The sequence below is a fragment of the Ischnura elegans genome, assembly GCF_921293095.1.
Source record: "Ischnura elegans chromosome 13 unlocalized genomic scaffold, ioIscEleg1.1 SUPER_13_unloc_1, whole genome shotgun sequence".
Classification (NCBI taxonomy): Eukaryota; Metazoa; Arthropoda; class Insecta; order Odonata; family Coenagrionidae; genus Ischnura; species Ischnura elegans.
The window spans coordinates 15,641,725-15,663,222 of NW_025791657.1; the positions used below are offsets into that span (position 1 = coordinate 15,641,725).

At 37.9% G+C, this 21,498-nt stretch overlaps 1 protein-coding gene across 1 annotated transcript in view; it reads left to right on the top strand.

Moving 5' to 3' along the window:
- The window catches only part of LOC124172301 (zinc finger protein 3 homolog), a 28,108-nt gene that overhangs the window by 2,876 nt on the left and 3,734 nt on the right, over positions 1 to 21,498 (top strand). The window contains exons 2-8 of the mRNA XM_046551742.1: positions 543 to 710; positions 5,229 to 5,348; positions 5,751 to 5,870; positions 7,765 to 7,887; positions 8,785 to 8,910; positions 15,397 to 15,522; positions 20,076 to 20,139. Of these exons, the coding sequence (XP_046407698.1) occupies positions 594 to 710; positions 5,229 to 5,348; positions 5,751 to 5,870; positions 7,765 to 7,887; positions 8,785 to 8,910; positions 15,397 to 15,522; positions 20,076 to 20,139 (796 nt within the window). The 5' untranslated portion in view covers positions 543 to 593. The remainder of the gene's footprint in view (positions 1 to 542; positions 711 to 5,228; positions 5,349 to 5,750; positions 5,871 to 7,764; positions 7,888 to 8,784; positions 8,911 to 15,396; positions 15,523 to 20,075; positions 20,140 to 21,498) is intronic.

Sequence of the window (21,498 nt, forward strand, 5' to 3'; positions counted from 1 at the left end):
AAATATGTGAAATATGTTGTATGACCGCGACATTCTTCGAGAACGGAAATACGAACTGCTTGAGGGATGTTGTACCTACACCACCTCACCTTACTATTTATTGTCCAAATAAATTAACCCATGAAATTACACTTGAATGAATGTACACATAAATGTAATTTACCTGTGAAAATTTTCACCCTAAATTTCTATTTTAAGAACTTGCATGTAACTTTAAAAGGAGGGAGTTAAGATACTTTGCATGACTTTGATATTCCAGGGGTAACATGAGTTTGCTGTGAATGGCACGATTTGAAGGCCTTCGCAATGATGCTGTAATAAAGCCATAATAGTACGACCTGAGTTTCACCTAGAATCTTCTTGCCCAATGTTGATTCTAACAGCCATGTAGTTTATGGCTGATTGATTTGCAGACACATTTCAATTTTCATTTAATGGCATAGATAAAATTACCAAAATCCTGTTTCATCGAGATTATCAGGATTCCTTAATTGTTGACTTTGTAGTAGATGAGTGGTTTATCAGTGTTACTCTCTTTGCAGAGTATTGGAGGAGAGGGGGCAGTTTATGACAATTTGAAATCTTCTACTGAAATGAAGGACTGCGTTCGTGATGCGATTGTAGGCTCTTCAGAGGTAGTATGCTCAGTCCAACCAAATGAAATATTCATTCGTGTGCCAGACATCCAACTGCCCTCAGCCGATATGTTGGTAAGTTTTCTTCTCATATATGTTAAAACCTGTGTTGGAAGATTCATTATTTTAGCTTTTGTTATATTGATATATCCTTTGTGTGATGAAATTAGGTTTTCCTGGCATAAGTGTATGCATTTCTATGGGGAGTCTTTTTTATCATTCCGACCATAAGTTGTATGATAGAAGGTAAAATGCTTATCCATTTACTCATATTTCAATTCAAGTTGCACAATACGGCCAATGTTAAATGGCCTTGGTTTAAAATAGAAGCGACTCTCCAGTTAACTCTCGAGCAATCAGACTCATTATAAGCCGATTTTAAATGAAGTGTGTCTCATTGATCCCGAAAGGGACTGGAGCATAGGTTGATCAAGGGGGGGCATGGGGGCCCCCTCCCCAGACCCATAAAAATATGCAAGATTTTTAATACTGTCCCATTATCAGTGCATCCTTTCTGTATTACGAGCTATTCTTTTGCCCCCCAGAACAAATTCCTGGGTATGGCTTTGCTTGTGTCCCCCCCAGAAAGAAATCCTGGATCTGCCCCTGGACTGGAGGGTCATAAAGGAAACCATTAAGTGGTCCTCTTTGGGACTTCAAGGATGATAAAGGTTATTTTATGTGCATGGCTGTGAAATAGCCACAGTAAATTCATCTTATGGTGCACAGGATTTAAATTATACTGTCTGAAATGCATCTCTCACTTACCATGGTACTTTTTGTGACAATATCTTTAGTGTTCAGTGGGAATGTCTGTTACAGTTACAAATATTAGATGGAAAGAATTTTTTGTGGGTGACCCTGATTTCGTTTTAAGAAGAAAAGTATTTCATGAGGCTCTCAACCGGTTGCAGGTTCATTAAAGGCTTTTCTCCCACATGTTGCGATCCTTGATAAACCATAGGGGCCAAACACCTAGTACCATGAGCTTTGGTAAAATTGCCCTGGCAATCTGCATTGTGATCTGCACTGTCAGCCAGCCATAGTTTCAATTGCAGTAGTCCGAGGGAAATTTTTCTTGTTGAAATTAATGTGTATTTCATTTGCGATAGGAACTAAAACTTGATGATGCAAATGTTTTCGTGAGCATGTCCTAATTGGCTTATAGGAAGGAAAAAAATGGCATTAGGTTAATTAAATGTTAAAGTTGCATTAAGCTTCTCTGTAGAAGACAATTTCATGTTAGATTTGTTGAAATTCTGTCCATCAACTACTCAAAATTTGTGCACAGGTAATCGGGAATTTATTATGTTACAAATATCATGAGTGAAAGGAACTCTCAGCTCTCATTTCCATGCTGCATGCATTTCTGTGAACCGTTTACAATGCTCCTCATATGACAACAGCAGTCAAGCTTGTATGCAATGGAATGGGGCCCCTTTTATGTTGTGTTTTTGCCAATAGTACTGAAAATACTCTTATCTATCATCCATATCTCATTCTTAATCTCGGAGAGGAGGACCGTAATAAGAAAATAGTAGAACAGGGGAAGCTGGCAACCACTCTCATTGAAACATGTGCCAATCATATGCATCAAGAGAGTTAAGAATATTTATTCTCCAACAAGCTCCAGAAGAGAAATTAAGCTCCTCCCTTTATAAATAAAGTACTATGAAACTCTATTCAGTGGATACGTATAGTTATATAATCATTTTAATGCAAATGTTTTCATTCATTGCCTTATATTATTATTTTATGGCTTGAAGAAGCGTATAAAATGTAAAAATTGTGAATTGCATGGCAAATGGTGTATCATTACTGAGGATTGGTTAGGTCCCCTATTGGCAGACCATTAAACACTTGACAGATTTGAATGAAGGCATGAAGTTTCTTTATGCTCTGGGTTTTTCAAAAGCAAATGCATCCATCCATTTCTGCTCAAGCAATAAAAATAAGAGTATGATTGTAGTGCAGTAAAAATTGGGTAATGGAGAAAAATTAGACACATTTTTTCTAGATTATTTGTAAAGACATGATAAATAATAAATAAAATGGATATAAGGGCTTACTGGAAATTTGAAAATGATGATGGAAGGGGAATTTTTATAGCTAATGACGGAGAACTGCAGAGATATGCAAAGCTTTAAGATTGCAGGGTGCATGGAAAGTAAAATTGCTGACCGTAGACCAAAGAGAACTCCTTTTTTAGGAGTGTCTATCCACCATTGGGTGACAAAAGCATCTTTGGAGGGGGTTGCAAATATACTTGATTGTAACACAATACAGCCTTTCTAGTAGCAACCAAATGCCAATGATGAATCAAGCAGTTGAAAGTCCCTCTGAGAATCCTCTCTTACTGGTGAACACTAAAGGTGACTGAAAGCATGCACGCATGAAATGGAACCAAGGAGTTTACTGCTTCACTATACATGTGTGCCACCACATCAAAAATTAGAATCTGACTTGCCTGCATATTTTTCAAGATATGAGGTATTGTTTGATAAGCTCGTATTCTACCACAGGAACAAAATGCAATATGAACTGGCTAGCTCCCATCATGATGGATTATGTCAGCCAGAAAACCTTTATTTTAAGATAATCATTAAAAATTTAAATTTGTCTTTATTCATCAGCTATGTAATTCAAGCAGCAAGAAGTAATGATGATGCTGTTGGTGCATTTGCAAATGTATTCATACACAGGAACCTATATACTGTTTGTAAAAAAAAAGCAAGATACCTGAGTTTGAGGGGCTCTATGGTCTAAATGAGGTAATCAATTTAAATGCTTAAAAAATTACGAAATAGAATTTATTTCTATGTTGAATAATTTGCTTTAAGAAATCCACCCCATGGTTTTTCCTGTACTTTATTTTTTTCTAAAAATAATACCTGTTTTTGCGTGTAAAATCAAGTTGTCCAACTTTGAGTACCTGGTATTCTCATGTTTTTCTATCCAGTTATGTGGAATTTTGCTAGAGGAAAGCCATATCTTTTGTTGAAAATTTGTAGGAAAATAATTATTTATACAAAAATTAATAGATTTGCTGTAAACAATGCAAATATTTGCTAGCATCGAAACTAATAGATCAATTGAAAATTGATTGGTGCTGATAAATGGTGTACAATGAATTTAATACTAGTATTTATAACTTTTACATTAAATACTGCTAATAAAGTCAATATCGGCTAATATTTATCTAAATGTTTTTACACCTGTACCGGCAGCTCCGTCGTGGGAGAGGGTGGAGAAAAGAGGTGCACGGTTGCCACCAACTCGGCCAAAGCACCAAGTGGGCGATTCATATACTACCAGGGTACAATGCATCGATATGGCAACTGTGCACGGCTTCGAGAGGCTTTCTCTTTCTTCTTGTTTTGTTTTGGCCTTCCTCACTAGGCAGAGCAAGACTGACTGCCAGAGTGCAAAAAAAAAAAATATCAAACAGTATTGAATATACTGCTGCCATTTAATGTGTATGATCTACGCACTTGCATTAATTACATTCGATGGCAAACAACAGTAGCAATAAATTTCCAATGGGCTAATTTGTTTAAAAGTTAACAGAGATGTTAGTTTCATTGTTATATAAATCCATTAATTTTCGTGATATAAACAATTTTTATTTTAAAATCAGTTCATAATAGATTTGGATTTCTTACATCAAAATTCCTAATTATTGGAATGAAAAAATACAGGGATATGTAACCTGCAAAGTTAGGCAACTTGATTTTACACTCAAAAATGGTGGGTACATATTTAGAAAGAACAAGTAGCGTAAGTATTATGGGGGAATTTTTTTTGACATAAATGATCCAATGTAGAAATAAATTCTCTTTCATATGCTGTTTTTTGCATTCAAATTATTTGTCATTTATGTGATAGATGCCCTGAAACTTGGGTGCATTGCATTTTTTTACGGACATAAGGTGGGGTTCGAACATTTAACCCCTGGGTTGGTGACAATTACTGGGTATATTACTACTTACTTTCTCCCATAGCCATTTACACCCTGAATTGTATTTTGCCTCGCCAACTGTCTGCCCTCCAATTTCTTATATCTTCTGCCTCCTCCTTGCTGCCTCCCATTCTCTATATCAATCAACATCTAATCCTTCCATCTTTTTTTTCGGTCTTCCTGGAGGTTGTCTTCCATCGGGGTTTTCTTCCCAGACTTGTTTTTCTAGGGCCTCTAGCTGTCTTTGTATTGTGTGCCCTGCTACTCACAATATGCAGCTCTTAAGTTTCAGCAACTATGTTTGGCAAGTTCAAATGATCCCTGAGCTCCCTTTGTGTTTTATTTTCCAGATTTCATTTTCTCTAATGGGTCCAAAAAGCTGTTCTAAAAACTTCATTTTAAAAGATACATAATTAAATTTTTTCTGTTCTTTTCTCGATAAGCCTTGGTTCAGCTCTATAAAGAAGGATCAGTCTTATTGTGGTTTCATACATTTATAGTTTGGTTCTGATGGATAAAATTTTCTATGTTAGGAGTCTGTTGAGGACATACATACTTCTATTACATTAAATGTTATTAAAAGTATTTTATTAATATTAGGACTTTATTGAGTGTTGTGCTGCATTCTTTTCCAGTGTCATGTGCAAGTGGAGAATAAAGAATCTCAAAGAGAAGAGAATAATGGAATGCTGCATGGAACAACTCCAGATGGAATTGAAAGTGATGCCGTAGACCCATTGGCAATGGATGACATGGTAAGTGAATACTCTTTCCTTGTTTAGCGCACTTTAGTTATGTTACAAATCCATTCCTCTGTGGAGCACTACTCGTATGACTGAGTAAAATAAAACAAACTTTTCCCTCACTTGATCAAGTTTGAACAAGTATTGTAGGGATTTGTCTTTCATTAAAAAATGCTCAAAATGAGTGATTCATTATGATTAACAGAATAGGTGCGTTCAAGCACAATAGTAGCCCTTCTAGGCTCAATTGGAGAGAAAAGAGCTATCATGTCAGAAATTTCATTGAAGTTGGTCATAAAAATATCAGGCATAGTTGCATTTGACTAGGATGAGTATTTTGTGATAAAAGAGGTTTTATTTTTATCATTATTATTAATTGTATTTTGTGGAGTGACACCCAGCATTCTCTTCTAGTTTCATGTAAAAGAGGAGAGCATAGACCCCCTAAGAGAAGAGAATGGTGAAGTGCTGCATGGGACAGCTCCCAATGGAATTAAAAGTGATGCTATAGACCCATTGGCAATGGATGACTTGGTGAGTCAACACTCTGTCCTTGTTCAGCCCAGTGTTTTTATAATGTATATCCCTTCCTCTGTGGAACATTGGAACATTCCCAACCGCACTTAGTAGAAACAAACAGCCTTTTCCCTGACTTCATAAACAGGGATCAAGTTCAGAAGAGTGTGTTGTGAATTCATGAATTATTCTAAACGAATCACTCATTGTAATGAGCAAAATGGGTGCAATAAACTGCACTAGCTGCTCACATTTGCTCACTAAATGAGTAAGTGTTCTGACTTCATGGCACAGTTGGCCTTTTAGTGAGAGTAGAAATACCTTGCTCACTTTTGATCAGCACGGAGCAGAAGGGAGGAAAACAAGCGAGGGTCAAGATACCTACTCTTGCAGCAAGTACGCTCTCACATGGTGATCACGATGTCATGATCAAGAAGCAAGGTGCAGCTGAATACACCTGGGGATTTGAATCATGATCCCCAGATGTTAGAGTTCAAAATGAACAAAATAATTCAACTTGAGATATTTATCCTAATCAAGTTCAATCAATCACAAAATCCATACCTGCTTCATGCATTCTGATTTTATTGAACATAAATTGCGACCCCAACATCTATTGCTCCCCGCAATGTAGGAAACGCAATCATTTAATCATTCAATTTGAGTGATGTATCCTAATCGAATTCAGCTTGTTGAATTTGGTTGTTTAGCCAGAGAATTGGATTTTGCAGCCACTAGCTGCGTCCACCAAACGTAACTCTTTCCTTATGATGATTTTGTCACGGTCTCCACCGCAAGGTCAGCTGACCTAAAATTTTATTTTTCTGTTATTCTACTATCGACAAAATGCACAAAAAACTGGTTTGGGCCTACAACTCTCCTATCCTCTCCCTCCTCTTCTTCCCTCCCTGGAATTTCCTGGATAGTCAACCTGCACGAGGCTTGCATGGTGACATGTCTTTTTGCATTCAGGCATTGCCTAAAAAGGTCCTCTCCGATGAACCACTCGATCCACCCCCATCAGTAAGTTCAGTCCCATGCCCACTCGTCGATTTCCTTGCGTCAATCTGCTCACGCCCAATCGTTTTCAGGCTGAGAGTTTTATTTCTCGCATGATGCTTCCCACCATGTGGCAGTGGAGAGGAAATCCTCATGTACCAATCTATGTTGCCAGCTGCAGGTTTATTTTGTGTTATGCCAGGAGTCATATTTTGTTTTATTTGTTTCACAATCTTACAAGTGATGTAAGGTGATAATGTTTGGAGAGAGTGACCTTTGGGGGATATTCAAGAGGAAACCAACCTAAAAGACAGCAAATTTTTGAATGGTGCCAATTATTATTTTAATCTTCAAATGACTCTGAAGTGTTATTAAATCCATAAGTAAATTATTCCTGTGTCTGTTTAAATCCAACATGCCGAAAGACAGCGTGATGTACCGTAACTTGGTGGTGCATCCTGTGCACCTGGCACCCTATTCATAAAAAAGTACTCTCAACTAAAGTTTTGAGAACCACAACCATCTCTACCATTGGTGGTGTGTTCACCTGTGCAGAGTAATGCCTGCGCAGCAGACTGCGTTAGTATGTAACTGGCTTTTCCTTCATTGTGGGGTGCAATGGATGTTGGGGTCGCAATTTATGTTCACCAAAATCAGAATGTAGTAGGTATGGATTTTGTGATAACTGAGTAAGGTTTTATTCAGTTTAATGAGAAGGCAGATAAACTATTGGGCTGTATATTGTTGGCCAAAAATTTAGTTGACCTTCCCTGAAGCAGTAGGAATCATTAATCAGGTAATTTTTTACTTCTACAGACATCTGTTAATTCAGGTTTCGGTTGTGATCAGTTTTATTTCTTGCGCAAATTGGTCAAAATGTGTATCAATTTAATGGCAATTCTCTTTCTATTAGAGTGGCACGGGAATATACACATCCTCTTCAGTAAAAATGGATAAGAGCGGTGATGATGAAGAAGAATATGATTGCACTGATTGGGCCAGTAATGACCTGATGCCACATGCCTCTGCTGATCAGGTGTGAACTATTTGTTGCATGTTCTAAATTGAATTGTACGTAAATTTTATCACCATCGTATGTCAGCATTCCTGAGGTTGGTTTCACACAGTACTCTGATACACAAGTCTTTATCTGCATACCTTTTATGTGTTAATGTATTTCTTCTCTTTAACACTTTTAATATCCTGGTCTATGAAACAAATTTAGGACCATCCATTACCTTTCTCCATGTCCACCTGTGCTTAGAATATGATCTTTATCTGGCTATCGAATCTCATGATATGGCCAATTAATTGTCCCATCTTCCTTTCAGGGGTTTCAGAAAGTTCGTTTTTTCTTCCTCCATCCTCTCTTTCTGATTACATTCACAGTTCATCTGATTTATCATCATCACGTATAAATTTATTATCACTTAATCTTGCTTGCCTACGTTATTTTAAATTACTGAAATGGATGATAATGAACTAAATGATAGCCTTAAATGCACTTAATTTTTTTCTCTGATATTGCCAATGTATGTATTTTGTAAATCTTAATGCCTACGTAGTGGCATTTTTATCTCATGAAAAGGATCTCCGTACGCAATATATCATTATTAATAACGTGGTATTTGGTGGTAACAACACCTTGGTCTATTGCTCTGTGGATTATTTCAGAGATTTTGTATTGAAAAAAAAAAGATGCGTTAGACCTATAACAAAGATACCTTTGTGACAAACTTGCAAACGTAATTTACAGAATATAAAATTCTTAGCACTACTTTCCTCAAGGCTGTGTGTGGTATAGTATGCAGATGAGTGCTGAAATGCTGAAATTGAAGTTTCTTCCTGTGACTAACTCGTAATGATTATAATTTTTATATTTCTGTATCTCTGTCTTTTATAATTCTGGTTGTGGATTCTCTTGCTACCCCAGACCTCAATGGCCTCTGGAGGCAAAGAGGTGGATGATGAGGGCAGGGGAGTCGTCCTGACAGGCCTCGACTGGAAGCTTATTGAGGCCAAGAAGGGACCATCTCCTGAGGAAGGTGACACTGCAAAGGTATTCTTGAAATATTCTTGGTAATCATAAAAATCTATTAATTAATATTAAGAAATAATATATGAAGTGATGATTGTTAGAAATAACAAACTTTAAGTTTAGTAAATGAAAGAAACTTTGACTGTGTAACTGTACCTGTTGACAACCTGAAGAGATAATGAGAGTAAGGGTGCCTTCACAGCTCTGTGTATGTCAGCTTAATGAGAGCTCCAGTCCCATTCACAAATTCTGCCATTCACAGCTTTTTGTTGCAAAAATAAATGATAGGTGAGAAGCATCGGCTCCTAAAAATTGGCACAGGTGCATCTAACCTTTTGATTTTAAGCTAATCGCATGACACACATTTTGTTTTGTGCATTTTTGCACAATATCATTCGCCATGTGATGATGTGACCTGCAATGGACTCAACAGCTCGCTTGGCAAAGTGGAACACACAGCTGCTCCCGAGAGCCATTGGCAACAATATCATTCATGTAGATATTCTTCTGAGGTATCAGTTGCATTGGTAGAAAATAGGGCGATCATGGAATCGTTAGTCATGAATTTAATGATGGTGGTTGTTCATTTTTATGGCATTTCAGTTTAATTCCCTCACCTGGATTTTTTAAAATAACAAATTACATACACTTAGTGAACATGATTAATGTGAAAAGTTATCAGAAACGTTTATTTATGTTGCACATTGATCAAATAGCTTGGCCCAGCCATGCTTTCGAAATAGCTTCTATTGAGCAGATTGTATGATAGGCACCATTGTATGATGTGAATTGGTATTAAACGGCCGTAGGCACCAGCCAACAGCTCTCATGCTGTATTTATCTGGTGATACCCATGCTGGGTACTTATAATGCTAATCTATTCTACACAATGAATTACCTTCTTGGAAGCCAAATTCTAAAGTGATTTATTATGCTGAAAAAAAGATGATATAGTTTTAATTGGTTTTTTTGAGGAGTGTTCATATTACAAAATAGGTAAGTACCTCAGAGTGACTTTGTGGCTCTTATTGCCAAGGTCAAGGAGAGAAATGTATATCTTATCTGAAAAATGTTGATCGTTTTGACTGAAAGATATAAATCATTTTCCAATGAGGTTTTGTGTGCTCTATGTTGCATAAGTCTGATGGGACACACTATTAATTTACTAGGCCACGAGGGCCACATTCCAAGTTGATGTTTTCGATGCCAACGTCTACTGAAGAATCCCGTGGCGTATTTCTTATTTACGAACAGTTGAAGGCAACTTTGATGGGCAGTACAGCGCTGCAATGCTCCTAGTGGCGTCTCACAGAGCTAGGCGAGTGTGAATCGCGCGCTACTTGCAGCGAGTGCATGGGACAGATGAATGCCCTCCGCAGGCTATATTTTGGAGACCCTTGTATTAATTGATTGATCAATCATTTGATTAATTGAATAGGTGCCCCTAGTTATTCGGTTAATTGGTGGACCAGAGTATTGAGGAGCCCACCATCTCAGACCTATCCAAGGGACTCAACTTCGCTCCAGCTCCGAGGTACATACCATATTGTGATACTATTGCTGGTGTCGAACTTGCCGTAAGAAAACTTCCCGTTGACCTAGCGGAAGAGGTGAGGGCTGAAATTTCCATGGCCCTGAAGAGGGCCAAATTACCGAAAGCAAACATCAGCAGAAGCGAGCAAGCCGCCATTCGTGCGCTACAGAGGAACAAGGCGATCAAAGTTTTGCCAGCTGACAAGGTAAACGCTACCGTCCTGATGAACTCTGAAGATAACCACCAAAAGATACTGGATATTCTACGGGACCAGGCATACAGGAAAATTCACCGCGATCCCACAGACTGCGTCACCCGGAAAACGATCGCATTGATCAAGAGTTGCGGCCTCCCCACGGACACCGCCAAGAATCTGCATCCTCCAGCACCCGCACCTCCAAGACTTTACGGCCTGCCAAAGATCCACAAGGATGGCGTGCCTCTGAGGCCAATCGTGAGCGCCATTGGATCACCCACCTATTACCTGGCGAAATTTCTCACGAACATCTTATCACCGCATGTAGGCAACTGTGATCACCACATCAAGAATTCATCAGAGTTCGTGAAGGCCCTTGCAGATTTTCAACTTGGTGAAGACGACATAATGATAAGTCTTGACGTAGTGTCTCTGTTCACCACTGAGTGTCTCTACGGGATACGCTGAGACTGCTGGAGTCCAAGTTTGAAAGTGACACGGTGAAACTTTTTCATCACGCATTAACGACTACATATTACAAGTACGACGGAGAATGCTACGAGCAAGCCGATGGAGTCGCCATGGGATCACCACTCTCCCCGCTAATTGCAAACTTCTTCATGGAGGACTTCGAGGAAAAGGCTCTCGCCACCGCCTCCCTGCGGCCGAAATGTTTTTTTCCGGTACGTTGATGATACTTTCATCGTTTGGCCACACGGACCGGATACGCTCAACCAATTTTTAGATCATATGAATACCCAGCACCCCAATATAGAGTTCACCATGGAGACGGAAAAAGACAACAGGATAACCTTCCTTGACATAATCATCTATCGGAAGGGAAATGGAAGATTAGGACATAGCGTGTATCGGAAGCCGGCCCACACCGACCTCTATCTTAACGGTCGAAGTCATCACCATCCTTCCCATAAGGCAGCAGTCATGTCCACCCTTATCCATCGGGCTGAATCAATTTGTGACTCAGAGAATCTCCCCAAGGAGTTACTTCATCTGAAGAAGACCTTCCGGCAGAATGGCCACCACGGAAGAGACATTTCCAAGGCCCTGACAAGCGCCTTCACCAACCACAACACCGCCACCTAAGAAGAAGGAGAAAAACCAATAGCATTTGCTGGCGTTCCTTTCGTCTCGACCGTCTCATGCAAAATAGCTAGAATACTCTAGAGGTATGATATTAATACCTATTTTCGCCCACCTGCAAAACTTAGAAACCAACTAGTGACGGCCAAGGACCCCTGCGGCCTCATGACACCAGGGGTCTACCAGATTCCATGCGAATGCGGCCAGGTGTAGGTCGGTGAGACAGGAAGGACTATCGCCACCAGGATGAAGGAACACCAGCGGCATTTCAGGCTCGGCCAACCCGAAAAATCCGCCGTGTCTGAGCACAGCATATCACACGACCATGCCATTCGCTGGGAGAACACGAAGGTCCTGTGCCGTGTGGACAGATTCTGGGAAAGGCTGACCAAGGAAGCTATTTTATTTCGGACGACGACTAACACCATGAACCGTGATGCTGGTTACGCCCTAAGCAATTCCTGGAAACCGGTGGTTAAATACGTCAGCGAAGCCCGGGAAAAAAGGCGGTAAAAGGCGGACCAATCACGAGTCACCTGATCTGGAGCTCATACTATATAAGTGGGATCACTCAACGCAAAGACAAGCCCTGATGACGATGGACGACTCGGCCATCGAAACGTCGGCAGAGATGGAGAGCCTTAACCGGTGGCAATCCCGAATAAAGTCCAACGCTACAGCTTAAGGATTGGAGAATGTATCTTATTAAATCGGGGAATGAGAAATTAATCTCTTTTCCTTTGTTTGTTAATGTTCGAAATATATTTTTTTTTCATTTTTATAGCTTGTGGACTACAGAGTGGAATTCAGCAAGTGGTGGGTTAATGAATTCAAGGCTGTTAAGTTTCCTTCTCAGGTTACTGTATTTGGATATTACATAGATCGTGAAACGAAGAAGTTGCCAGAGCCGGCAGAAATATAATTTCAGCTTGGCTAAATCGTCGGTTAAATTCCGAAAGCACTTTTTCTTTAAGAAATGTCGATACTTTCCCAGGCTCATTCCTAACAAAATGAAATACGTAATATGAAGCCATAGTTTAAATTAAAAAAAAAATTAATTGTTGATTCTTTCTGATTCTTGATTATTTTTAGTAATTTTATTAAAGTACATTAATCATTCAATTAATTGGTTACTTATTGTTGTTTGATTAATCGAAAGAGAAAAATCAATTATTTGGGTTAAACGATTAATCGTTGCCATCCTTATCTCTATAGCTTTTTACTTTCATCTAAAATGCTTGTATAGTACCTTCCTTTTCAATAACCCAAATGTCTGTGCTGGAAAAGGTTTTTGTTAATGGGGTAATCTCGCAGGTTATTTATAAATTTTTGCAATGCTATTTTTCAATACTGTGTAATTGTTTACTAGCCTGCATGATTGTACTCTAATTATCTCAGTATTGATGAAGCAATCAGAGTTTATTTTTAGAAAGTTAGATACTGCAAGGTAGTGGACTTTACTTAAATTATTATTTGATCATTCTTTTTTTAAATCCCTCTTCAGTTATTTTGTCCCTGGAAGCTTCTAGGTATCTCGATGTTGTTTTCTAACTTTCCAGTCTTTCAAAAAAGCATCTAATGCAATAGTTAAAGGATGGCGTCAACCCAACAAGAAGCCGTTTAAGGTCATGTGATATGGTGCTTTGACAAAAGCATCAACCCTTTCCTACCAGTGCCTACAATACGAAAATGTTTTCCATGCTACAAGCAGATTAAGAATATTTGACGTTTGTCTGTGCTAAGCTCCTTGTTGGGGTGGAGTTACCTCGGTATTTAAAACATGGTATGTGTTTTTTCCTAAAATTTACTCTTACAAATTAATTACTAATTTTTTTATAGCATTGTCGAATTTAAACAAATTTTTAGTGTTAATGACAACAAAGTTAGTAAACTAAAGGTACTAAGACTTTTTTCCGATTTCTATCATTTTTAATGATAGAATTTCATTTAAAAGTTTTTTATGCATAAAACAGAACAAAGAATTCATTTGAAAGTACAAAAAAAGTGTAATATGGGGAGGGTGGGGCATAATTGCCGAGGAGTGGCCCAAATGTCTCGGTAAGTGGAGTGACAGGCTGGGCCTGAATGCATCCGACAATGGCTGCATCAGCAGTCACTTCCCTTCCCAGTCATCTGCTTTGAAAATTCCATGACAGCTATATCCAATGTCAGATATTCCGTGTATGATATTGCCCGTTGGGTCAACCAGACGGTTGGCACAAAAAGGTTAATTAGTTTTCAATGGCATTTGTGGAGTTACCTGAGAGTTTTGTCTTTTCTGTTTGGAGTAGTTAAAAAATCTCTTGTTTAGTGAGAGGTAAAAGGAAGACGAGCAAATTGCATGTAGTTCCCTACTATGCAAGTGCTAAATTAAGTATTCCAAGAATCGAAGGTAACTAGGTGAGTGTTCAGAAAGAAGGTCTCAGATTTCAATAAAACATTATAGTGCTCTAGTGTGTCGTGTGCTGACCACAAACCTACTCCCACATGGGGTTATATAACCAATGTTTGAACAAAAAACACTGTTTAACATTTACAGGGAAACGTTTAGCCATGTAAACTGCACCTCTGATAAATTGTGTTGTGCTCCAATGGTCTTAGTGGCCGGCTACGATGCATGCTGCTCTTCCATTGTTTGACTTTGAGAGCAAATAGACAGTTATTCCTTCAGAGTAAAGATGGGAGATCCGCTGTCTATTGCATTGTGTGGCTGCAAATTAAAAACACACAAAGCCATCATCCCGCAATTGTATCGTAACATTAGTCATGCTACGAGGAACTGCTGTCTTCCATGTACCTAAGGAATACTTGCACTTGTGTTCATTTTAATCGAATTGAAAACATTCCGTGCAATGTATTGCGTTTTCTTGTTTTTGAAATGATAGTTTCAACCATTTTCCCCAAAAAAATAAAAATTTGTGTTTTTTGACATAATTCGCGATATTTTTTGAGTTTAAAAGCCATTTCCCCAGTCACTTTGTGGTATTTTGTAACTTCCTCTATAAGGACACTTTTTTGCTAAATCTACAAAATTTGAAACCGCGAAATTTTCCTATCCCTACTTATTAATTGTCCATGCAGAGTAAATGAACCTTCATATCTTCCCATTGAAGCTGTACTACCTTTATTGTATAAGGAGTATATCCACAGATTTCTCTTTTTTGTTTACTCAGAATGGTTTTCCATTTTATCTTGCCTGAGTTAGGTATTTTTATTTGTCAAAATTTTAAAACTATTATATTGGTCTCTAAACTAAATTACAAGCCAAAATACACTTAAGTTATCCTCCATTATTGACCCTATTAATTTTCCATGAATGTGTGTTATTACATTTGTGCTGTGGACTCTCATAGAAATTTCTCCCTTAAAATGAGTTTCTGTTTTGAATAAGGTTATATCTGGAGTTTTACATCTCCAGAAACCATTGCCTTGAGGATCTGCAAGTAGCTTTTGCGAGGATTTTGTAATGAAATTAAGAAGAAATAGGAGCATAGTGAAGTGGTAAATTTAACAACATAATTATACATTCCTAACATTAATTACCTTGAGGTAGCTTGCAGGGTAGTGAAGAATATATCCATTTAAAACTAACTTTAATTTTATTCGTGTGAGGAATTCTCGAAAGATTTTCCATTTTTCTGTATCTCAATGATGATGATTGGGGTTTATTTTGCAGCTCAATACTTTATCTGCTTCCCAAGACGAAAAGGTGGAAGCTCAGTGCAGGGGAGCCATGGTGGCAGACCTGGACTGGACGCTGGTCGGGACAAAGGAGGAACCATCTCCCAAGGAGAATGCCCAGGTACGTGTGGAATTTAATTAATTGTTGAAGGATAAATTGGGTAAAAATGTCAATCATAGAAACTGCTAGGACATTTTGATTTTTACACAGCTTTAAAGGTAACCCATTTGATTCAAAGTTACTAATTGCTCGAATATGTTTTCTCATCTTAATAAAGCTGTTTTTTTCCTATTTATGTTGTACCTTTTTGTTTTAGTTTTCTTTCCTTATATTTTACTATATAAAATCCTGGGACGGATAAACTAAACCTTATTAGCCCTCCAGTGGGGACGTGGGGCTCCTCGGTGGCCCATAGTGTTTCATGTGGTTGCTGTTATGTATTCAAATGATGACATAAAATACCTGTGATTTTCAGAAGCTACCCATTATTTTTGTGTCAAGTGCCTTATATAGATACTTGTTAGTAACTGGTTATCGTTCAATAGCGCACAAAAGGAAGGGGAAATGTATTGGCCACTAGCTAACAGTGAGTGGCACGTTTATGCTACTTTTATTGGTACCTCAGCAAGTGGCCTACTTGTTTGCCTTCATCACAAGGGAGGGGGGTGAGATGCAAATGACCTAAAGCTGTAGCTTTATAAGAGACCAAGCTCCACTTTTTTCCCTGTGTTGAATAACAGAGAGCCGTATTACTGCAATGCAGGAGTCTGGATTCCTAGTGGTACTGTTTATTGGAAGTATAGCGACCCTTCTTCAGATTCCATTCATCTTACAAGGGGAGATAATGAAACTTGCTCTGCCTTTTTCAATGCCGTATTTTTTATGGCCTTCGGAATGGTGAACACATCCCTGAACTAGTAGTGGTTCTGTTGAATGGGCATTAGATTGGCTGTACTTAATTAATTTTCATGTGGTTCTTTTCACAAGCCACGTATACTTCCAAAATATGGCACTACTCAGCATACGGGTCAGGTGGGGTAGTGGTTGCGATTATGGCTACCACTCAGGGGACCAGGGCTCGGGGCTTTGTCATGGCTATATATTTTGTTGTCGTCATTGTGACCATACCGCATCATCTTTTTCATTAATTTTAATTGCAACCAACATAGACATGAGACTATATTTTTATCATCATAATGGTGTTTAGGTATTGAAGCAGTGTCATTTTCAACACAGAGAAGTGAAGGCTCCACTTGCTACTATTTATCCTCAAAAACATACCGAAAGATAAATGGGGGCCTATAACAGTTGCTTTTTTTAAGAAATGACATTTGTTGGTGGGCCTTTGTTATTGTAATGGAAGGGCCATGAAATATTTTGGGAAGCGGCGAGCACAAGACACATTTGGTGTAATTGTTTGTTGCTTTTAACCCTCTAGAAGGTGCGACTGTTATTTCTACCCAACCAGGAGAATGGCATACTTTGCCCACGTTATGTGCATACATGATAACACCTGATTTTTGTTTAAATTAAACTTTATTTCTATAAAGTAGTTAAATCTTGTACATTTATAGGTGATACAGATGTATACAGGTGGTACACGGCTGGTCGCGTGGCATAATTTATACGCCATATGTGTTGGGTTCCTCTTCCTGATCTTAAAAAATTAGCTTCAATACCTCAAACTTTGAAAACTCACAATATAGACAGTTAAAGCACATTGTAGGAATACGCGAGACCATTCTAGCCCAGAATATATGTACAATGTTGAAATCCTTGGTTTTCGAGGATTGACGTATTTTTTTATGCCAGCATGCCTGGTCCTGGGCCATCAACTTTTATTTCACCCTATTTATTAGTTGAAATTATATTTTGGAATGGTTCTTTTAGCACATAGGTACTGTGTTAGTAAACTCCCTTTGGAGTAAAGTGAATTATAAGTGTTTGAGAAACATGGCATTTTATAATCCTTTTATGTTCTTATTAATTATGTCTGTACGCATGTTGTTAATCGCTGGGAGCTTGTAATTGCATGTGCTCTCCCAGGAGTGGTTTTAATTTTTAATGAGGAAGTTGATCAGTATAAGCAATGAAAAAATTAATATTTTGGCGCACACCAACCCTTGTTAGTGTAGTCCTCGTATCTCCTTGTTTAAAATGACACTGCTTAAATACCTAAATGCTATTATGATGATAAAAAAATAGTCTCATGTCTATGCTTGTTGCAATAGGGTTGTTCACCAATTTTTTTTACGGTCTTAATTAAAAGTACACATGGAGGGGATACCGGCGGCAGTTTCAGCGCTTTTCTATTAAAAATTTAACCCTTAAAAGGCTAAGCAAAAAGTGTGGAATAGGCTGGTCAGCTCAAATGCTCCGAAAGCGTACGATAGTTGCCGTAGGCATGGTGACGGCTGGTATATTACTGGCTATCCAAAATCGGTGCGTGTGCAAGAGGCCTTTCAGTAATCTTCACAAGAATAAATATTGACAACAATTCGCAATTCTATGTTACAATGCAGATGAATTTGAGAGGAACATGATTCATTATTTTATGATATTAGTTCCCTTTAGTCGCCATAGTTTTTATAGGCTAGAAATTATCAAAAGCCTTTCAAACTTAAAATAAACGAGCATTGTGTGCCAGGGATTGTTGATATAATATGAAATGTATCCCTCGTGAACCACTTCAGTGTTTATTAGGGTATAATTCAAATAAAAATGGAAGCCAGCCAAGGCCAAGTAAATGGTAACAAAATTAAGTATTTGATACAAAATATACTCATAAGTACAATTAATATATTTTACAGTGTTATCATAGTTAATATGCATTAACTTTAACCTCGCACATTTGACTACTTGAATTTCCAGAGTGCTTAAAATGTCATCATTACATTTAAATTCTGCGTATTTAGATTTTTTCTTACCTAGACCACTATATATTGAAAATGAAAAATGAGTATCAGGCACTTAGCTCATATTAGGCGCAGTATTAGAATTAGCCCTCACAAAACCACAATCCGAAGGCATTTCTCACCACGGCATCCACAAATTCAAGTACGGCTTGGCTAACGGCGTTCACTGAAAGCATGCAGTCAGCGAAGTAGCTGTGTGTGATGTCAGAGCCATTCGAGGCTGACTTCCCGCGGAAACTGGCCATTTCAAGAGCGCAGAAATTTCAACCGAGCACAAAAGAAATTGTAATGTACCTATTGCAGAAATTTTTTCACCAATATGAATTTTTAGCCAAAACTCACGGTTAGCATCTACTTGAATGGGTAATTTCGTTTGAGGTAAACACCCCTATTAAAAGTATTGAAAAAGGTGGCACCGTATGATCACGATGAAGACAACCAAATATATAGCCATGATGAAGCCCTGGTCTCCTGTGTGGTAGCCTGAAACGCTACCACTACCCCACCTGACCCGTCTGCTAAGAGGTAAGATATTATGGATCTATAGGCGGCTTGTAAAGAGTACCGCACAAAAATTAATGAATTGCAGCCAAACTAAGGCCCATAAAACAGAACCACTACTAGTTCAGAGATGTGTTTACCATTCCGAAGGCCATAAAAATACGGCAATGAAAAAGGTGGAGTATGGTTCGTGGTCTCCCCTTGTTAGTTAGGCTTACGCACGAGTATTTACAGGCAGTCTTACCCATTCGATTCAAAGTTACATATAACTGAAAGAAGTACATATTCTTATCTCAAAATAAGTCATTTTTTCCACTTTATTTTGTATTTAATTGTTGTAGTTTTCTTGACTTATATTTTTCTATGTTAAATCTTGGTACCAATAAATAAAATATCAATATGATATTTATTTTACTATAAAATATCCTGCGACCAATAAATCATGCCTCATGAAGATGTTTATTTTACAATATGAAATCCGAGGACTGATAATTCATAGCTCATTAAGAAAATCAGGTGTCACATTTCAATCAAACTCTGTAGTGTTGTAGCTCATAGGGAGCTGTCTACAAATCTCCTCCCATATTGGGTTTTATAACCAATGGTTTTAAAAGTGGAATGCAGTTCAGCATTTATATATCTAATATATTCCCCTAGAAATTGTCTCCTTTCAAGTAGCAGTGGTAGTGTGGTGGTTATGGTGTTTGGCTACTATCTGGAGGCATTAGGTTCAACATTCACATGCAGCACTTTTTTCATCATTTGTTTGTACTTGTCATTGTGCAAAATTTTACAAATGCCTGCTTTTCATCATTGTTTCCATGATTATCACTGAAAAATTTAGTTTTCTGTGTGGAAATCTTTTTCTGCAATATAGCAGCGTCAGATTGTATCCCATTTTTTACACAGATGCCTAGTTTCCATTGCATTATTTTGGTTCATTCGTTGCGAAAGAAACCTTAATTATTATATGGTATCACATGAACTAAATTACATCCATTGCAGAGTTATCTTTTGAAGATAATATTACAATGCAGGCGGAACATAAAGAAAAGTCCGTTTACACGTTGAAAAAAAATGGAATAAAATTTGATTCCCTGAAGTGTTGAAAATATTTTTATTTTGTAAGGAAAAAATTTCTGAGGAATTCCAAATTTTGATGTAATGTGGTTTATGAAAAAGTTTAAATCAATCCTTTCAAAAAAAAGTCCTTAATCTCTATTCATGCATGATTAATATCTTGATGACTACTTCCAGCCTACTTTAAGTGTGGATGAGGACCCATTTGAGAGTTCAACTACTGCCCATGAGTCTGCATTTGGTGAGTACTCTTACAGGTTGCAAATAACTCTATACTTGGAGGGATTGATGTTAATGTGGAGGATGTATATGTTTATGCTTTTATTTAGCCAACTTTTACTGTGACAAGAGCAATTATTGAGAATTTGACAGCAGCCCATGAGTCTGCAATGGAAGCAGTGAGTGAGTGCTTTCAAGGGCTACAAATAGCTGTATACAGATAAGGCTAAAGCTACTTTCATATGGCACGGTGCCGTGCTTTCATATAACCTAATGTATGTACAGATGCCTTCAAACGAGTCAAATGACACCGTGTTCTCCACTGCGCCCATTTCTATCCAGCCAGGCACTGCACCATCAACAGCATGAACTGGTCGTGAAATTCAGACCGCTTTCAGATGAGGAAACTCTGGATTTCCTTGTGCCATGCGGAGAATGTTGGAATGTGAAAAGTTTTCTCTTCTGAAATCGGCCTTATTTTGACTGATTCAAAAGGATGAAGAGCCTGAATTAGTCATCCATCCATATTTCCTGTTGTCTTTATTTTAAAAGGCAATTGAATATGGGAGAAGTGTTATATGTTCTTACTTTATTTGTAGTCATCTGTATCGTTTTTAATGGTCTTCCCTAACAAAATATTTTAGTTTCACTGAAACTGTTGGGTATGTAACTGTCACTTAGAGTTTTTTTAATTTTAAGAATTTTTATTTAAGGCTAAGAATTTTTTCTTCATCTTCTCTATTTGGCATTTTTGGTAGTAAAAGAGTCATATCAGATGAAGAAAAAGAATGCTGCCTTGCTTCAACCAAGCTTGGAGACTAGTTTATTGAAAGAAAAAAATTACTCGTAGTATCTACACACCTTTTTTCCAGAAATGCCGGTGAAAAAGGGGGATGTGCGAATCCTCAAAATTATATACATAAAAAGCCAGAATGGAGCATTTTATTTGAGAATTGAGTATGAAAAGTAAATTTCAGGGTTGATGGAAAATGTTAACATGGAACTTGGTCAAATGAGGGCAAAAAATTAGCTTTGCTTTTTGACCATTTAAAATTCGTGGGAAAATTAGCGAAAATCTTTTAATGAGTGCATTCCTGTTCACCCTTATGTCCTTGGTATTAGCAATGGTGCTTTGTTAGGTTTTACTGACAACTAGGCAAGAAGCTTCCTTGGAGGAGAAAATATGGTTGACATAATATTAAATTTAGAGGTATGCTCCAGATATGAAATCAGTATGGCGAAGAAACAGCCAAATTCTTGATATCAATCAAATGATTCTACATTCAATCTGCATAATACCCTGAAAGGCGTGAGGTAGGGGGTGTTAGGACTTCCGTTGTTCTTACATAAAAAGGAGATGCTCTATGGGAATTAGGACTAG